At 37.9% G+C, this 20,126-nt stretch overlaps 1 protein-coding gene across 1 annotated transcript in view; it reads left to right on the top strand.

Annotated features, from left to right (window-relative positions):
* The window catches only part of SPATA17 (spermatogenesis associated 17), a 183,784-nt gene that overhangs the window by 142,083 nt on the left and 21,575 nt on the right, over positions 1-20,126 (top strand). The window contains exon 9 of the mRNA XM_056110766.1: positions 588-723. Coding sequence (XP_055966741.1) covers positions 588-723 — 136 coding nt within the window. The remainder of the gene's footprint in view (positions 1-587; positions 724-20,126) is intronic.

Below are 20,126 nucleotides of genomic sequence, written 5' to 3'. Positions count from 1 at the left end.
GTTTGGATTTGAAGAAAACCTATTTCCATTAGAATTCCTTGTCCTGGAAGTCCTTTCTATTTCAGGCTACCATTTTAAAAATCAAGCATACTTTGGTGTCCATGATGAATTTTTAAGGTGCTGGAGCGATAGCACAGCGGGTAGGGCGTCTGCCTTGCACGCAGCCAACATGGCCGACCCAAGTTCGATTCCTCCACCCCTCTCGGAGAGCCCGGCAAGCTACCGAGAGTATTCGATATGCCAGACACAGTAACAACAAAGTCTCCAATGGAGACGTTACTGGGCCCGCTCGAGCAAATCGATGATCAACGGGAGGGCCTTTACTTTACTTACTTTTACTATTATATCTATAAATTTTCTTAATTTTTCTCACCTTAGTAAAATAGTAGAGAATCCTATAAATTCTTTGAGGAAAGCTTTAGGGTTTCCATGCACAGAATAAGAAATGAAGATTCATAGATTGAAGAGTAAGTCAAATGATCTCATTCCAGGTGATGTATACTTTTTACTAAACTAATTCTCTAGGTTCTAAGTTTTTGATTTTGTATATCTAGACATCAAACTAAAAGCATCACCTCTGCTTTCAGGTTTTTGCCATTTTCTAACTACCATAAAAATGAGAAGTATCTCCCAATGATTCACACATCCAGCAAGTATAGTCCTGATTCATATGGGTGTAAGAAATTCAGAGATGAAAATCCTGAGAAGTGGATCTGTAGCAAGGTGAGTTTAAGCAACAGTAAAGCAAAACAAACTAAAATGCATTGTTCCCTTTAAAATATGAAAAACAGATAACAATTAGAGCAAATATCTATACTTGATCACTTGATCACTTGACATCCCGCTTTTCATCTATTTGCTCGAGCAGGTGCCAGTAACGTCTCCATTCATCCCTGTCTCATGCTAATGCAGCCCAATGGCATCAGCTCATTCTAGGAACATGAAGAAACTCAAATTGATTGTTCAGGGTATTGACGAAGAAGTCTGACCATCTCATAGATGGGCGGCCACATGATCTTTTGACATCCCGTGGAATCCAGTCGGTAATGGCTCTAGTTCAGCGTCATCTCCAAATTTCATTACATGTCCAGCCCATCTGATTTTCGACACCTTGGCAAATGAGACAGCATCCCTGATTCTTGAGCTTTGATGGAGGTCGGAACTCCAGATTCTTTCTCTCATTTGAGTGAAGCGTGATACTCCAAGCATAGCTCTTTTGATTCCTCTTTGGGAGACCCGAATAGCATTCTCATCCTGTTTTCATAGGGCCCACGTCTCTGAGGCTTATGTTAATGCAGGAAGAACAGTGGACTCGAAGAGATGTGCTTGGAACCGGAGGTTCTTTGTCCTCTTAGCTATTTCTTTGACATTCTTGAAGGCGTTCCAAGCCTCTCTCTTTCTCCTGCACAACTCAAGTGCCAGGTCATTCATCATGTTGACTTATCGACCTAGGTACACGTAACTGTTGCATTCGGAGATGGTTGTCCCATTGAGAGTGAATGGAATGTCAGGAACGAGACCATTTCTCATAAACATTGTCTTTGTTAGATTCAGCTATAGTCCAATCCTTCTACACTCACAGTCAAAGTCGGCTAGCATTTGTACTGCTTGGCTGATGTTTGGTGTTATAAGAACAATGTCATCAGTGAAGCAGAGGTGGTGTAGTTGCCGACCATCTATCTTCACTCCCATTCCTTCCAATTCCAGTCATCACATGATGTTCTCGAGGGTGGCTCTGAAGAGTTTCACTGAAATAGTACCACCCTGCCTAACGATCTCTCTTGACATCAATGATCACCTCCCTGTAGAATGGTGAGATCCTGGTAGTGAATCCGTAAAAACAGCTCACGGAGGATCCTGATGTATTGACTTTGAACGCCCTGTTTGGCTAGGGCCTCGATGACTGCTTCAGTCTCAACAGAATCAAAGGCATTCTTTAAATCAATGAACATTAGACAGAGCAGAATCTTGAACTCTGGAGGGCATTCCTGGCTGGGTAGTGGTCACAGAGTTCCTATACTTATTAAAATTAAAAGCTTTGTGGTAACAAAAGTATGAAGAAAAATTTATGTGACAATGTTGCCATGGATGTGGGTCTCACTGGGTTCTCTGCTTTCAACTTTTCTGGATTATAGGATTACAGTGTTGTTTTCTATTCACGTATGGCTCAGCTCTCCTGCGATCAATGATATTCATCATTAGCTTTGCGAAAGCCAGTGTTTCCAGACATAAACCTGTGTTTTAGAGAAATAGGTTAGTTTTTTCTCAGACATGGAACCAAGTACTTGTTTGCCTTCTATCTCTCTGTAGGTGTGTAGATGAAAATAAAGGTATATAGTGTGATTAAAAATAGTTTATATGTTCGTAGGTTCATATCTCATAGATACAGAGATACCATATATTAGCGAGTTTTTCTTTATATGTGACATGAAAGCATAAAGGAAACGCACTTCTTATCTGTTTCAATAGTAACATTTGTTAGCCCTTGACAAAAATCTAGAATTGGGAAAATAACAACATGTCTAACTCTAGAATGTGGATGGGCAAGTACTCACACTCTCTTTAATTAAGTGTCTCACAGAAAATTATTCATTACTTATATATAGCAAAGTTAGATTGATAAAATAATACAAGTGCTGTTTTGGAAAGGGATCAGGACAACTCAGCTCCATATACAATCAGACTCTGGCTCTGGTAATGATCTGTAATGGGACTTATTCATTTGAGCACAAGATTCTTCCGAGGGACTTTAAGGTACCATTGACAAAAAGAAGAGTTCTAAAAGTAAAAACAAGGGGAAGCGATCTGTGTGTGTGTGTGTGTGTGTGTGTGTGTGTGTGTGTGTGTGTGTGTGCCACACCCAGTGGTGGCTCAGGAGTTACTCCTGTCTCTGCACTCAGAGACCATTAGTCACTCAGGGGCCATCTGGGGTGCCGGGGATAGAAGCCTGATTGGCTGCACGCAAGGCAAGCACTCCACCTCCTTTACTATCTCTCTGACTTTTTCTTTACATTGACTTTTTCTTTATATCACCTACCATGTTCTTTATTTCTGATTGTAGTGATTTTTTTTTGCCCTTTTATTTTTTTTTCCTTTTTTTATTAGTGAAAAACCACGAGGTACAGTTATAGGCTTACAAATTTTGTGCTTGGGTTTCAGTTATACAATGATCAAGTGCCCATCCCTCCACCAGTGCCCGTCATCCATCCCCACGGGTCCCAGCATCCACCCCCCCCAACCCTCATTCCCCCCCCATCCCATCCTGCCTCTGTGGCAGGGTATTCCCCCTTGTTCTCTCTCTCTTCTTTTGGGTACTGTGTTTTGCAAGAGAGGCTTTGAGTGGCAATCATGTTTGGTCTATCGACTACTTTTAGCATGCTTCTCCCACCCTGGGAGGGCCCTCACAACACCCTTCATTTGGTACTCTCTTCTCTATCTGAGCTTCCTTTTCACCTAGAGCCTGTGGCTGGCCTTCCATTCATGGAGCAAAATTCCTGGTACTAATCTCAGCCATTCCTGGGTGTTACTCTCCCTTTTTGTTGCTTTATGTTCCCCAGATGAATGCAATCTTTCTGTGTCTATCCCGCTCTTTCTGACTCATTTCGCTTAACATGATACTTTCCATGTAGTACCACTTCTATGTAAATTTCATAACTTCATCTTTTCTAACAGCTACATAGTACTCCATTGTGTAAATGTATCAAAGTTTCTTTAACCAGTCATCTGTTCTTGGGCACTCAGGTTTTTTCCAGATTCTGGCTATTGTAAAGAGTGCTGCAATGAACAAACAATTGCAGATGTCACTTCGACTATACCTTTTTGCCTCTCTGGGATATATTCCCAGGAGTGCTATAGCTGGGTCAAATGGCAGATCAAATTCTAATTTTTTGAGAGTCGTCCATACTGTTTTCCAAAAGGGTTGGACCAGCCGGCATTCCCACCAGCAGTGAAGGAGGGTGCCTTTCTCGCCACATCCGCGCCAGCACCGGTTGCTTTTGTTCTTGTGGATGTAGGCCAGTCTCTGTGGTGTGAAATGATATCTCATTGTGGTTTTGATCTGCATCTCTCTGATGATTAGTGATGTAGAGCATTTTCTCATGTGCCTTTTTGCCATTCGAATTTCTTCTTTGTGAAAGTTTCTGTTCATTTCCTCACCCCATTTTTTGATGGGGTTGGGTGATTTCATCTTGTTGAGTTTAACCAGTACCTTGTATATCCTTGATATCAACCCCTTGTCGGATGTGTACTTGGTTAATATCCTTTCCCATTCTGTAGGCTGTCTTTGTATTTTGGTCAATGTTTCTTTTGAGGTGCAGAAGCTTCTTAGTTTAAGATAGTCCCATTTGTCTATCTCTGTTTTCACTTGCGTGGCCAGTGGCGTGACATCTTTGAAGATACCATTAGCTTCAATATCATGGAGAGTTTTGCCGATTTTGTCTTCAATAAACATTATGGATTCTGGTCTGATGTTGAGGTCATAAATCCATTTTGATCTTACTTTTGTGCATGGTGTTAGGCAGAGATCTGAGCCCACTTTTTTGCATGTAGCCGTCCAATTTTGCCAGCACAGTTTATTGAAGAGGCTTTCCCTGCTCCATTTCACTTTTCTTGCCCCCTTATCAAAAATTAAATGATTATATGTTTGGGAGGAAATGTCAGTATATTCAACTCTGTTCCATTGGTCTGCAGCTCTGCTTTTGTTCCAGTACCATGCTGTTTTAATTATTACTGCCTTGTAGTAGAGTTTGAAGTTAGGGAGGTTGATTCCTCCCATTTTCTTTTTCCCAAGAATTGCTTTAGCTATTCGTGGGGGCTTATTGTTCCATATAAATTTCTGGAGTGTTTGCTCCATTTCTTTGAAGAATGTCATGGGTATCCTTATAGGGATTGCATTGAATTTGTACAGTGCTTTGGGAAGTATTGCCATTTTGATGATGTTGATTCTCCCCATCCATGAACAGGGGATATTTTTCCATTTCTTCGTGTCCTCTTTTATTTCCTGAAGTAGCGTTTTGTAGTTTTCTTTGTACAGGTCCTTTACTTCCTTAGTTAAGCTGATTCCTAGATACTTGATTTTCTGGGGCACAATTGTGAATGGGATTGTTTTCTTGATGTCACTTGCTTCTCTTTCACTATTTGCGTATAGGAATGCCATGGATTTTTGGGTATTGATTTTATAGCCTGCCACTTTACTATACAAGCCTATTGTTTCTAGGAGTTTCTTGGTAGAGGTTTTAGGGTTCTCTAAATATAGTATCATGTCATCTGCGAATAGTGATTGTAGTGATTTTTACATTTGACTCTTGAACTTTCAATGCTTTCTTTGCTGACTATGATACTATGATTAGTATCACTAAAGACGTCTGAGGATTTACTGGTGTTTATGTCTTCTGTGATATTGTTTTTGCTCATTGAGCTTGCTGGGTTTCTCCGTGTTTTCCGTTTGGTTTTCTAATGTTCTTCCTGTGGGGTGTCTTTGTAGTCAGACCCCTACAGATGCTGTGGGATTAATATGAGGTTGTTCTCTCTTCTCCACCTATCTTCAAATGACAGGAAGAATAACTATGAGCAGCATGTAATTTGCTGAGTAGATCTGTTTCTTCAGGAACTGTGGTATGGACACATTTATATGAGGCAGGTTGAGTATGGAGTCTTCTGGGAGATACATAAGAAGGGAGGGACTCTGCCTCTCATTCTGGGTTAGGCCCAGTGATGTCAGCCAGAGACAAGTCTCACCTGGAATGGTGGAATAGCAGGCAGAAGGTCAGAACGAAATTGTGATATGAAGGAGGTTATCACTTTCAAATGGTTTGTTACACAGTTATGTTCAATTGTATCTTTATGAAAATAAAGTCAAATGTTAATTAAATACTCTTTCTCTAATTGCATTCACATATCAACTAACATCAAATATAATTTTTTAAATTTTATTTTTAATGCTACTTATCTGAATAACACTATACAAAAACAGGACAAAGTCCTTCAGAGCAAAGAATATTGGTATTTTTTCCCAGAAATTATGAAAATCAACACTCGGGGAAATAAAAGAGATTTCCTTCAAGTATGGGAGTCAATGAAAAGAATAAGTCCATGTCCTGGAAGTTACATTCTTTTGCCCCAAGTTAAACTGGTAGGTGCTCAGTCTGCATCTTAAGTGGTCCAGCTTCTAAAGTTCAAGTAAATGTTGTCTGTTAGAACTTCATAATGCTGATTGCAGTTTTCAAAACAGAATTGGAACTAAATAAAGAGAATCTGGTCAATTACTCTTGAATCCACTTAGTCTAATTTAGACAAAGGTCTAACGCAATAGGACAAAAATAATTCACTATACTAAAATTGTTCTTCTGCTTCTTAAAATATTGACAAATGTTCATGTTGACTGAAGCAGAAATGATCAGATCTTGTTGGAATACATTTTTATTGTGCATTTTGAACAACTAATAAATTTTTTTTAATATTATTCTTTGTGACATGCTGGGGATTGAACCCAGGGCCTCACACATGTGAGGCATGCGCTGTGCTCTGAGCCACATCCTGCCTCCAAATAGCAAATTTTAATGGACCATTTCAAGTCGGGAAGAGACCTTTGTGACGGCTCACATGCTAGGTGCTGCCCCCTCGCCTTGTTAGAGGTGAGTTACAGCATTAGCAGACAGCAGGCCTTTGTTGTTCTTTCCCTGTGCAGTTTGGTCCTAAACAGAATTTTATAAGCCACAAAGCATAAAAAACATCCAGCACTCCAAAGAATTAATTTAGAGAACCTAAGCATATTGCACAGAACATAAAGCTGACCTTTGCTGTCTATGGCTTTTGGAATAGAGTGGGATGGGGAACACATCACAGACTTAATGTGGCACATCACTGCCTGCAGAAACTTGGGTGGGATCAGGACTGCTTGCCCACTGCCCCCGGTGATGGAATCTGCTGCCACCAGCATCCTGATCATAATGAGCATTCAGCTTAACGACCGTGATTGTGATTACCATAATTGATATGCAAGTGTGTGGGACCATTACAGCTGAACTGTACAGCCGGGAAACCCGCCTCAGCTATGGATGATTTTACTTTTATGCATTGATTGAGATAAAATATGCCTTTCAATTTAAGCTGGCCGGCTTCATATAATTTTAGGAATCTTTCTGTGCACACTGATTGATGATTACACACTTGCAGAAAAACAGTCCCTTACCATGTTTGTTTTGTGTTGTTTCATTTCATTAGTAAATGTAAACAATTAAATAATTAGGTGTAATTGAGGGAAAATATTTTGCTTGTGAGGATAGCCTTCAATAATCAAATATTCAGCTTTAATGTTCTCTCTGTCTCTTTCCCTCCTCCTTTCTCTTCCTCTCTGCTTATGTTCTTTATCTTCCTCTCTTTCTCTAGCTTTCACAGTGGATCATGGGTTGATATTTCAGTTTCCTCCCTCCCGTTGTTAACAGTGCTCTATAGGTCAGTAACCTTCATGAAAATAATAGCAAGTCATAACATTTTTATTATGAAAGTTGAGCTGTATTTATAGATGACACTATGTATATAAACTCACATTTATGCTTGAGTTTAAGCTTTTAAGAAAATTGGATAGAGCCAATATTATGTTCTATTAATTGAAATAATATCCAAACAGCAAGTTTATATGTATAATGTTAAGACATAAAAATGTTCACTCCCATTGCTTCAAAATCAGTGCTTTGTTTCTGATAGATACTTTACAGTGCATAGTAATTTTCAGTTACAGATTTTAAACAATGGCATCACATGTGCAGATTTTCAATATTTGAGTCTAAAATATTACCTTTGTGTGATGAGCACACAGAAGGAATGCAATTTTATAAAGAAGCACAGAGATTGCTTTAAAATAGTCATAAACTTATTTTGTGACTACTATAGTGAGAGATGCTCCTTTAGAGTAATTTTCAGGAATCTTCAAAAATCTTCAGAGTGGTCATGCATTATTTTTTAATTTATTTAATGAATCACCATGAGAACAGTTACAAAGATTATAAGTTTAAGTCTCGCTCATACAATGTTCAAACACCCATTTCTTCACCAGTGCATATTTTCCATCACCATCTGTATAGCAGCATTCCACTCTTTTTTCACTGGTGTAAGGTATCCCACATAGGAATTTCCCATAGAAATTCATTTTGCTGGATATGTGTATGGGTTGTGCACAGTCATTGTATTTGAATAAAAATGTTGAAGAGAATGCTGTATTGTCTTTTTTCCTTATCTCCTGTTTCTCATATGAAAGGTAATACTGGCTGCAGTATGTATGTATCTTTATACAGGCGCCAAAAAAATAAATTTTTCAAAGTAACTTGTGTTTAACAAGTTTTTTTTTGTTTTTGCCACACCCAGTGGTGCTCAGGAACCTTGGAATTTCAGGACTCCTTTGCTCCTGGGTTACTCTTGGCAGGGCTAGGGGGACCATATTGGGTACTAGGGGTTGAAACTGGATGGGCTGTGTATAAGTGCCCTACCTGCAGGACTATCACTCTCGCCCTGTGTCTACAAAGTTTTTTAAATACATTGGATATGCAGTGGTGAAGCATTTGCTTTGCATACATATGTGAAGTTTGCTTTTGGATAAAAGTACAAGTAATATGAGAGTAGTTTAAAAAAATGATAGAAGAAAAGCACCTGCCAGAGAGGCAGGCAGGGGGTATGGGTAGGGTGCTGGGAGGGAACTTGGGGACACTGGTGCTGGGAAATGTACACTGGTAGAAGGATGGGTGTTTTTTTTATGGGGTTGGATGTTTTCTTCTTGTGGAGTTCAACCACTACTTTATATATCCTTGATATCAACCTCTTGTCGGATGTGTATTTGGCGAATATCCTTTCCCATTCTGTAGACTGCCTTTGTATTTTGGTCACTGTTTCTTTTGAGGTGCAGAAGCTTCTTAGTTTAAGATAGTCCCATTTGTCTATCTCTGTTTTCACTTGCTTGGCCAGTGGCGTGACATCTTTGAAGATACAATTAGCTTCAATGTCATGGAGGGTTTTGCCAACTTTGTCTTCAATGTACCTCATGAATTCCGGTCTGATGTTGAGGTCTTTAATCCATTTTGATCTTACATTTGTACATGGTGTTAGGCAGATATCTGAGCCCATTTTTTTTGCAAGTAGCCGTCCAGTTTTGCCAGCACAATTTGTTGAAGAGACTTTCCTTACTCCATTTCACATTTCTTGATCCTTTATCAAAGATTAGATGATCATATGATTGAGGGGAGATGTCAGTATATTCAACCCTGTTCCAGTGGTCTACAGTTCTCCTTTGTTCCAGTACCATGCTGTTTTAATTTTTACTGCTTTGTAGTTTGAAGTTCGAAGTTAGGGAGGGTGATTCCTCCCATTTTCTTTTTCCCGAGAATTGCTTTAGCTATATGTGGGGGCTTATTATTCCATATGAATTTCAGGAGTGTTTGCTCCATTTCTTTGAAGAATGTCATGGGTATCCTTATAGGAATCGCATTGAATTTGTACAATGCTTTGGGAAGTATTGCCATTTTGACAATGTTAATTCTCCCGACCCATGAGCAGAGGATATCTTTCTATTTTCTCGTGTCCTCTTTTATTTCCTGAAGTAGTGTTTTGTAGTTTTCTTTGTAGAGGTCCTTTACTTCCTTAGTTAAGCTGACTCCTAAGTACTTGATTTTCTGGGGCACAATTGTGAACGGGATTGTTTTATTCATGTCACTTTTTTCTCTCTCACTGTTTGCGTATAGGAAAGCCATGGACTTTTGGGTATTGATTTTATAGCCTGCAACTTTACCATACAAGTCTATTGTTCCTAGGAGTTTCTTGGTATAGTATCATATCATCTGCAAATAGTGAGAGCTTGATTTCTTCCTTTCCTACCTGAATGCCCTTAATATCTTTTTCTTGCGAAACTTTCTCAAAGAAGAAATCCAAATGGCAAAAAGGCACATGAGAAAATGCTCCACATCATTAATCATCAGGGAGATGCAGATCAAAACCACAATGAGATACTATTTCACACCTCAGAGACTGGCCCACATTCAAATGAACAAAAGCAACTGGTGCTGGCGCAGATGTGGCGAGAAAGGGACCCTCCTTCACTGCTGGTGGGAATGTCGACTGGTTCAGCCCTTTTGGAAAACAGTATGGACGATTCTCAAAAAATTAGAAATTGAGCTCCCATTTGACCCAGCAATACCACTCCTGGGAATATATCCCAGAGAGGCAAAAATGTATAGTCGAAGTGACATCTGCACTTGTTTGTTCATTGCAGCACTCTTTACAATAGCCAGAAACTGGAAGAAACCTGAATGCCCAAGAACAGATGACTGGTTAAAGAAACTTTGGTACATCTACACAATGGAGTACTATGTAGCTGTTAGAAAAGATGAAGTCATGAAATTTACATACAAGTGGTACTACATGGAAAGTATCACGCTAAGCGAAATGAGTCAGAAAGAGAGGGATAGATATAGAAAGATTGCATTCATCTGGGGGACATAAAGTAACAAAATATGAGATTAATACCCAAGAATAGCTGAGATCAGCACCAGGAGGATTACTCCATAGCTTAGTGGCCAGTCGGGCATTCTAGAGGAAAGGGCAACTCAGATAGAGAAGGGAACACCAAATAAAGGGTGTTTGGAGGATCCTCCCAGGAGGGGAGATGCATATCAAAAGTGGACTATGGACTGAACATGTTTGCCACTCAATGCCTCTTTTGCAGACCACAATACCCAAAAGGAGAGAGAGAACACAGGGGATTGCCCTGACACAGAGGCAGGAGGGATGCGGGGATGGGGATGGGGGGGATATTATCCATGGTGGTGGAAAATGGGCACTGGTGAAGGGATGGGTATCTGATCATTGTATAATCAAACCCAAGCACAAAAAATTGTAAATCTACAACTGTACCTCATGGTGTTTCACTAATAAAAAAAAATCAAAGAAGAAATCCGAATGGCAAAAAGGCACATGAGAAAATGCTCCACATCATTAATCATCAGGGAGATGCAGATCAAAACCACAATGAGATACTATTTCACACCTCAGAGACTGGCCCACATTCAAATGAACAAAAGCAACTGGTGCTGGCGCAAATGTGGCGAGAAAGGGACCCTCCTTCACTGCTGGTGGGAATGTCGACTGGTTCAGCCCTTTTGGAAAACAGTATGGACGATTCCCAAAAAATTAGAAATTGAGCTCTCATTTGACCCAGCAATACCACTCCTGGGAATATATCCCAGAGAGGCAAAAAAAGTATAGTTGAAGTGACATCTGCACTTGTTTGTTCATTGCAGCACTCTTTACAATAGCCAGAATCTTGAAAAAACCTGAGTGCCCAAGAACAGATGACTGGTTAAAGAAACTTTGGTACATCTACACAATGGAGTACTATGTAGCTGTTAGAAAAGATGAAGTCATGAAATTTACATACAAGTGGTACTACATGGAAAGTATCATGCTAAGTGAAATGAGTCAGAAAGAGAAGGACAGACATAAAATGATTGCATTCACCTGGGGGACATAAAGTAACAAAATAGGAGATTAAAACCCAAGATAAGTACCAGGAGGATTACTCCATGACTTAGAGGCCAGCCGGGCATGCTAGGGGAAAAGGCAGCTCAGATAGAGAAGGGAGCACCAAATAAAGGGTGTTGGGAGGATCCTCCCAGGATGGGAGATGCATGTTGAAAGTAGACTATAGACCAAACATGATTGCCACTCAGTGCCTCTTTTGCAGACCATAACACCCAGAAGGAGAGAGAGAACAAAAGGGAATGCCCTGCCACAGAAGCGTGGTGGGATGGGGGAGATGGGGGTGGGAGGGATACTGGGATCCATGGTGATAGAAAATGAGCACTGGTGGAGGGATGGGTATTTGATCATTGTATAATTGAAACCCACGCACAAAAATTTGTAAGTCTACAACTGTACCTCATGGTGTTTCACTAATCACTTGATCACTTGACTTCCCGTTAATCGGCGATTTACCAAGCGGGCGCCAGTAACATCTACAAGTATCCCTGTCGCGTGCTAGTGTGGCGTCACTAATAAAAATTAAAAAAAAAAAAGAAGGATGGGTGTTGGAAAACTATATAACTGAAATCCAATCATTAACAACTTTGTAAACGTCTATCTCACAGTGATTCAATAAAAAGTTAAAAAATAAAATAAAATGAACATTTAAAAATGTTATATATCAGAGTCCAGGATATGGAGACCTCTAGTTTGGAACTGAATGAAATGATGAGACAAGGGTTTGAGAAATAGTACAGTGAGGGAAACACTGACCTTGCATGCAGCTCTTTCAGCCAACCCTTGTTTGATTTTGGCTCCTCATATGTCCCCTGGGTACCATGAGAGGTTACTCCAGAGCAAAGAACCTGGAATGAGCCCTGGCCACCATTAGGTATGGCCCAAAACCTCCCCCCAAAATCAATAATAATAAATAATGCTACACAGGAGTCTTCAGAGATGCTCCAACGTACTAGTCCACAAGCTTTGAATGCAGTGAATCCTGAGATCTCCAGGTGTGGGTGGACTACTGGCCCACCAAAAGCAAGGAATTCCTTAGGTCATTTGTTATAGCAACAAAGGCTATAGGAATGAGTTTACCACAGTGGTAGGAATGGGAAGCTTTTGAGGGCCTGGACACCCAAACAGTGGTGGTCAGAAGCAGGAATCCTGGTAGAATCTGGTTTTGGAATGTTGTATGCATGAAACTCTATCATAAACAGTACTATAAATCATGGTGCCTCAGATAAAATTTAGAAGAAAAAAAATATCATGCAAGACTTCAAAATAATAATGTTATTTTCCTAAACCAGGGGAAGTTCATTGGATCATTTTCATAAGTAATAGTCTCATATTTTGTGCCATATGACATATAATTAAATTTTTTTAAATATGTAATATATAAAACTACATTTTGGTGTCTGTGTGAACAGTCAATATGCAATAGATATTTTAATTAAGTTTAGCATACTTAACTACTTTACATAGTATACCTAAAATGCAATATATTTTCTCCTAAAGATTTATTTTACAAAGTTATTTAAATAAACATTCATACTCTTCCTTGAAAAAGTGCTTGAAGGCCTACTGTCAACTGATTTTGAAAATGCTGCCATTTGGAACTTCTGTCTTATAAACATAAGGTACACAATAATTGTGCTAATGTGTAAGTTACTTTGCATAACAACAAAGGTTATAAACCATTAGGGAAACATTTAAATCTCCTATCATGCTAAAAGTTAAACAAGTGATTAAATAATATAAAGGCACACAAAAGTAGTGCAAATATTTCACATTGTTGGCTTGTAAGGAGACAAATGTTGACCTTACCTTCTATTAAATCTATTCTAAGAGCTATTTGTAAAGAGTTTGCTTACAACAAGTGGAATATTTAATAAAAATCTCATTTTCCTCCTCAGTAATTCCTCAGTTGGAAAATGTGGTCCCTTGGTAATGATCTAGGGCTTTGAAGAATAAATGGAGTTTAAGGAGAAAATTAGATGTACTTATTATGCTGTCTAACTAGCAATGCATTGTCATTTGTCTGTTGTATTATAAATGTCTTCCTTTCCCTACCTTTTTCATTTAATCATGTAACTCACCAGTGAGCAGCATTACAGGGGGAGGGGAAATGTTGCTGTTTTACCCTTTCAACTGTTTTCTTTGCTTCTCCCAGAGAGAGCTCACACTTGTTGGGTTCAAAACAGAGCTGTGTGCTTGCTTCAGAGATTCATTCTTGTCCGAATTTTCACCAGTCACCTGTGCCAAGTGCTGCTCCTTTCTGCTTCTACCCCTCTCTCTCTCTCTCTCCAAATGGAAGCTTTCCTCAACTACCCCCCTGTCCCAGGGAAAGTGTCTATGAGGGCAGGCTCAATGTTTCAAATACTGAACATAAAAATTAGATCCTAGTTCCACAGCAAATGTTTTCATGGTGAATATCATGCCCAAACAGATCCCATATCCTTTATTATTTTCATTTATTATATATTTTCTTTGAGGGAGGGGCACTAGAGGGAAGAACCACGTGGTGGTGTTCAGGGGACATTCCTGGCTCTGTGCTTAGGAGGAGCCCTTAATGGAGTTCAGGGGGCCTATATGTGGTGCCAGGGCTAGAAAAATAGGTCAGCTACATAGTACAAGGCTTAAAATGAGTACCTTAGCCCCTGGACTCTATCTCTGTACTATGCCTTATTCTTGTGTATGTTTTTAGTATAAATCTAATTATTTGCCATGAAAAAAGTGAACTGGAGATTAGTCCATACATTTTCGTTGTAGTTTCTCAAGTTAATGCCATATGCCAGCAATAATACATTTATTGCAGCAATAATGAAAAGACAATAGCATTTAACCATATATTTCCCCTTTATTTTGTTGTAGTATATGCCATTTTAAGAAAGTAATTTTCATTCTTTTTGCTAAAACATTTCTTGGAAATTTATTCTTATTTGGAAACCCTATAAATCATTAAAACAAGAAGTACTTCCTTGAAAATAGTATTATTGTTAAAAAATTAAATGTAATTTTAAGCTATGCATGTTTGTAGCTTAGTTTATCATTATGGTTTCTGAGACAGTGTTTATTGTTTTTCTAATTGAATTCAGAAATCATCTATCATTTTAGTTTTGACATTTAATACTCATAAGTAATGGTAAAAGGATGAAAGCAATCTAATCTTCAAATGTTAAGATACTTCCTAGTTCAAATAATATAATTAAGAAGTATAAAATGTTATAGATACAGTGTATACCTGGATTTGAATTGTTTTTCTATTTATGGATAGTGATACCCGAATTTCAAAGTCTAGCAGAAATTCTAAATATCTTCCAGATAAAAGGGTGATAGAATATATTAGATACTACTACAGTGTGCACTTTCAGTTTTTATCCCAAAACAGTCCCGGTAAAATTTCATGTGCTTTAAGTTTCTAACTCTCATCTTACTGCAAAATAATAGACATAAATGCTGACAATAAAAAAGGATCTGCAAGTGCATGAATTTGTCAGATTGGGAGATTTACAGGAATCAACGTTAAGTATTTGGTATTTTAGGGAGAAAGTCATGTCCGAATGTAGCTATTACTAATAAGAAGTTATGTATTAGAAGCATTAAAATAATCAATGGTAATTTTGTGGATTGATTTTTGATGGTATGCTAACATAAAAATGAAGTTCATTTCAAGAAAACTACTTTCTACTACAGGGCACAATCCAGCTTATAATACTGCCTCCATGAAGTTTAAAGCAGAGACACTTCTTTTCAACTATTTCCTTTCATTCAATAAGTATATTTTAATTTGGTGGTAAACAAAGCTTTCTCACTATTATTGTAGATTATGACTTCATGAGTACCAGGCAGGATGGGGCGGGGGCAGGGCTCATTGTGCTTAGTGTTCTGTGTTAGAGTTGAGAAACTATTGTGAAAGTCTGTTTGCTGGACTGTTAGTCTGCTACCTGGACTCAAGATCTGTCTGCCTTTACCTCCACTGACTTGAATCCTTCTCTGTACAACTCTGAATGTGCACCCACATGCAAGAAAGGCCTTGTGGAGAAGAAAAAGGAAATAATGGAAGATTCTGCCTCATCCTGAAACTTGATACATGTAAGTTATACTCTATGCTGATTGTTTTCTCTTTGAAAGAAGTCCACAAGAGCAACGCAAGACAAAAGGACCCCATTTTAGGCATATGTTATGTGACTGTGAACTTACACTCTGCACAGACCCACCTAGCCATCAATACGTGACAAGTCAGCCACCCCCTTTCCTCCACTCAACCTTGTGCTTTTCTTTTATTGGAAGTTGATTTAAATACCTCATTTCTTGTACTTATTTCATATGGAAGTCGTATCTAACTACAGACAAGCAACATGGGTTTTATGCTTAATTTTGGAAATTTCTGTCTTCTTCAGAAGTGTATTAAGATTTCAAGTGAACCATTTGTTATCTTTTTTTGGATGTATGATAGATACTCTTTAGCAAATCTAATTAAATAAAGGATCTTCTCTTAAGAAAACATGTGCAAATCTACAAGCACACCCAAATTTTTAATGCCATTAGTTTTACTTTATAGGAAACTGCTCTCTTCACAGATCAAACTGACATGTTTTTAGTTTTTATTGATAGTGATTACTTGCAAGTTTCTATTTTATAAAAACATGGGAATGAATCCAATGAAAGAAGTAAATTTGTAAAGAAATGAAATTGTGAAAGTAAATTTCAGTAAATATACTGGGGTGATTTCTCTTGAATACAGAGTTGAAATGTTGGATGAGCACTTATGTTTGACATTAATTTGATTCACATTTTTGCTCCATTGAGAACAAATATTTACAGCAATAGTTTATCAACATGTTATAGTGTCAAATAGAATAAGAACACTAATAACTTTCTCAGAGAATAAAGTGTGGGTTAAAGGAATAAAAAAATTTCCCAAGAAGTTTCAAGGTTGAATATATTTTGTTCCTTTTATCAGGATATACCCTGAATTTTTGTGTTTTGAACCTGCATTATTGGTGTGCTCCAAGTCTGCTAAAAGTTAAAATCCATGTGTCATTGTGGGTATATTGAAAGAGAAGTGATCTTCAACCATGATTTGGAGTATTGCTGGATTTTCAGAGATGCCTGCATACATAGAAATAAATTGTCATCTTACATACCATCCTGAAAAAGCTCTTTTTCTGGAATATTTATCTTCCTTTAATCTTGTCTTCCAGTATAAGAGCATGTTCAAAAGGATCATGACTTTTCAGCATCATAAATGTTATGATCATAACATTATAGTGCATTGAAGAAGAAGAAGAATAAAATGATCTAATCTGATCCACTAATGAACTCCTTATCCTGTTGTTCTGAACACAGCTTCCCATTTCCCTTCAATATTTTGAAACTCCTCCTTGAATTCTCTTCTTCAAGATTTGCTTTCCATGTTCTGCTCTCATTTTCTCATAAAAAAGATTCTGTGGAGACTGGCTGATTAGGGAGGTACATTTGCACTGAGTTGGGCAGTAATTTATGCCAATGTAGAAAGACTTGGTCAGGATGGTATGTGGAAATTTCCTTCTCCAGACAACCAAATCAGATTTTACAAAGACTGGACTTACTCTATCTCATCATGAAGTTTCAAGAGTTTCTCTTTTAATTCAAGTCATGGTCAACAAAGTAACTGAATAATTTCAAAAACAAAAAAAAGTCTACAAAGTTTTAAAAACTGGCAAAATAAGTATATTTTTCTATCAGATTCTTAGAGAATTGAGCTGACTACTCGTTGATTCCTGTCACTTATACCCTAGTACTGGCTACAGGAAAATGTTGGCTTTGTCCTTTATGCTGTGATATGCAAGAAAAAAATCAATTGTGATTCACTAATTAAAAATAATTAATTAATTAATTTAAAAGATCAATTGTTTGAAGGAGAATGAAGTGCTTCTTTTGTGTTCTCTTAAGTCACAAATCAACTTCAACATCTATCTTCATGCTTTGTGATTTCTCAATGATGATAGGTGACTTCAGTTTGAACTGGGACATGCCCCCAGCCATCTCCTAGATCTTTGGATGGGGCACATTGAAGACTGCTGGATTTCTAATCCCATCCATCCAAGCCACTTTTTTGAGGCAAAGGGCCACATTCTTTGAAGTTTTTCCACAAAGGACAAAGTGCTCCAGCTATATTTATCTCATGCTTTTATTAGTGAAATCTTCTGCTCAAGAAGTTTGTTTTCTGTGCCACTTTATAACTTAAGTCTCAAGAATCGTTCCTTTTGTAATTCGGTATGAAGATGAATAACCCAATGCAATTTTGAATGTTACATGTAATTTTAAATTGTTTGGGGTATTTTCTCCATTTGTATATTTTAAGTAAGTAAGTAAAGTAAAGGCCCTCTCGTTGATCGTCGATTTGCTCAAGCGGGCCCAGTAACGTCTCCATTGGAGACTTTGTTGTTACTGTGTCTGGCATATCGAATACTCTCGGTAGCTTGCCGGGCTCTCCGAGAGGGGCGGAGGAATCGAACTCGGGTCGGCCACGTTGGCTGCGTGCAAGGCAGACGCCCTACCCGCTGTGCTATATACAAATTGTATCATGGACAAAATTAGAGCTGAAAGTAAACGTCCCCCATACTGAAATACCCAAGCAGAAGTAATCTCTATAATATCTTTTAAACACAAATGGCTGGGTAGACTTGATTGAAATTAGTTTTCAAATGCCTTTTGTATGAATATTTAAAGTTAGAAAATTTCAGTTTTAAGAGGAAGTAATTTTATGAGAAAATAAAAAACAACATGGCTAAAATTAGCCATAAATTTATGACTACAACTGTGATTCTTTTTACTAACAATGTATATCACATAGGCATGGACAATATAAAAATTATTTTTCTATCTATATTGCGTAGGTATCAAATTATCTGAATGGGTGATAATCCTGAGAGTTCCCACATAGTAGCAATTAAACTGCTGGGTAGTGGGGGTGTTGGAGGTAGTTCTTAGGTTATTTTGGTAGAAAATAGTATTATTACCAAGACATATCAAAGCAGTGGTAACACTTTCTTCTTTAAATAAACAATATTATCACATTGTACTTACTGTTGGCTTTATGATCTAGTTACCATGGGGACCTGGCTTTAGCCATACAGTCATACTTGAAGAATTGGCCATCATTCTAGCTCTGGGGGATATGCATAGCTAGTAACTTGTCTTACTTTGTCTTCAATGATTACTGGGACTCTTAAAATCCATTTGTAAGCTCCAATGGTATTTAATCATCATTCGTTTATTAAAGTAGAAGACATTTACTCTCCACTGTCAAATGATTTGGACTCCACTCTGCTTGTATCTGTAACTTCAGAGAACTTCACAATTGCTCTGCTCACTAAATAAAAGTAAACTAACCCCTGAGGTGGGAGGCTCCAAATTCTCTAAATTTGCATCACTCATTATGGTACCTGAAAAGTGACATACTGTAGTCACAAAATACATACCTGTTCTCAAAGTCAGAGTAAAAATAATTCACATTTTTATACCAGTGACATGTCATCCTGACACCATTTTGGACACATTGGATTAAAATATTTCAATATACAATTAATTTTATTTAATATAGTTGCTAAAAAATTTAAATGACGTGTGCCCTACATTCTCTTGCTATTTGGACAATGCTGCTTTTCAAAAGGATATATTTGTCCAATTTCTTAGATTCCAGAACACTTGAATTTAATTGAATTTGAAAATTTTTTGTCTGGAAACTCAGACCAGCATTTTTCTTTAAAGTGGCGATTTTTCTTTCTACAGTTTTTCCCACTTGAAAGTGGACTTGGAAATAGCACGTATCTTTGGACCTTGTGATATCTAACACCCCTCACTAAAGAAATTAGTCAAAGGACACTTTAAAAAATACTTAAGGTGGAAATTTTGTTTTAAAAATAACTATTGCTTTGAAAATTTTTAAAACTATAAGTTTAAAATGTAAATAATAATGCAGGCAAATCAGTTGGGAAAAAAAACAAGGTGAAAACGGAGTGACAATGTCTACAACGATACACTGTTCTCTGCTTTGCTTTTGGCCAAAATATTGGGTAGGGGACGGCCTTTTAAAGGAAGCTAAAAAGGAGCTCCCTTCCTGTCATCTTTTAAAATGAGATTTCAGGAATTTTTATTGTGGAACATTAAAATAATTTCCCTAATCTAGGCATAAGAAGTGCTGTATTTATACACATATGTAAAACTGCTGTAGCTTTCTAGGTTGTGGAAAGCATTTGTAGTCTTGGAAGATTGGATAAACATTCTTGAAAACTGTCAATCACTCCGCAGTCAGAGAAACAAACTCAAGTTCTCACTGATACCAGTGAAAGGAAGCATTTGTGACTTTACACTAACCAAGCCTCCATCTCCTGGAGGCTGTTTGACAATTCTGATACAAGTAAATAGGTGTGAGACTCGGACCCAGAAAACAGGAAGAAAAATCAATCAAAAATCCCCTGAATATTAAAAGCGACTTTGTGCTCTGCTGTGAAGCTGCTTGATTGAGTAGTGCGGTGTCAACCATATCTTGCTTCTAATGCCAAGAGTAATGCACATAGACAGAGTGACAATCGGTGCACAGCCTCCCATCAGCAATAATTAATCTTTTAGTTAAC

This window comes from Sorex fumeus, unplaced genomic scaffold (genome assembly GCF_029834395.1).
Source record: "Sorex fumeus unplaced genomic scaffold, SorFum_2.1 ptg000010l, whole genome shotgun sequence".
In the NCBI taxonomy this organism is placed as follows: Eukaryota; Metazoa; Chordata; class Mammalia; order Eulipotyphla; family Soricidae; genus Sorex; species Sorex fumeus.
The sequence above is the reverse complement of the archived record's forward strand: the minus strand, read 5'-3'. Positions and strand labels throughout refer to the sequence as shown.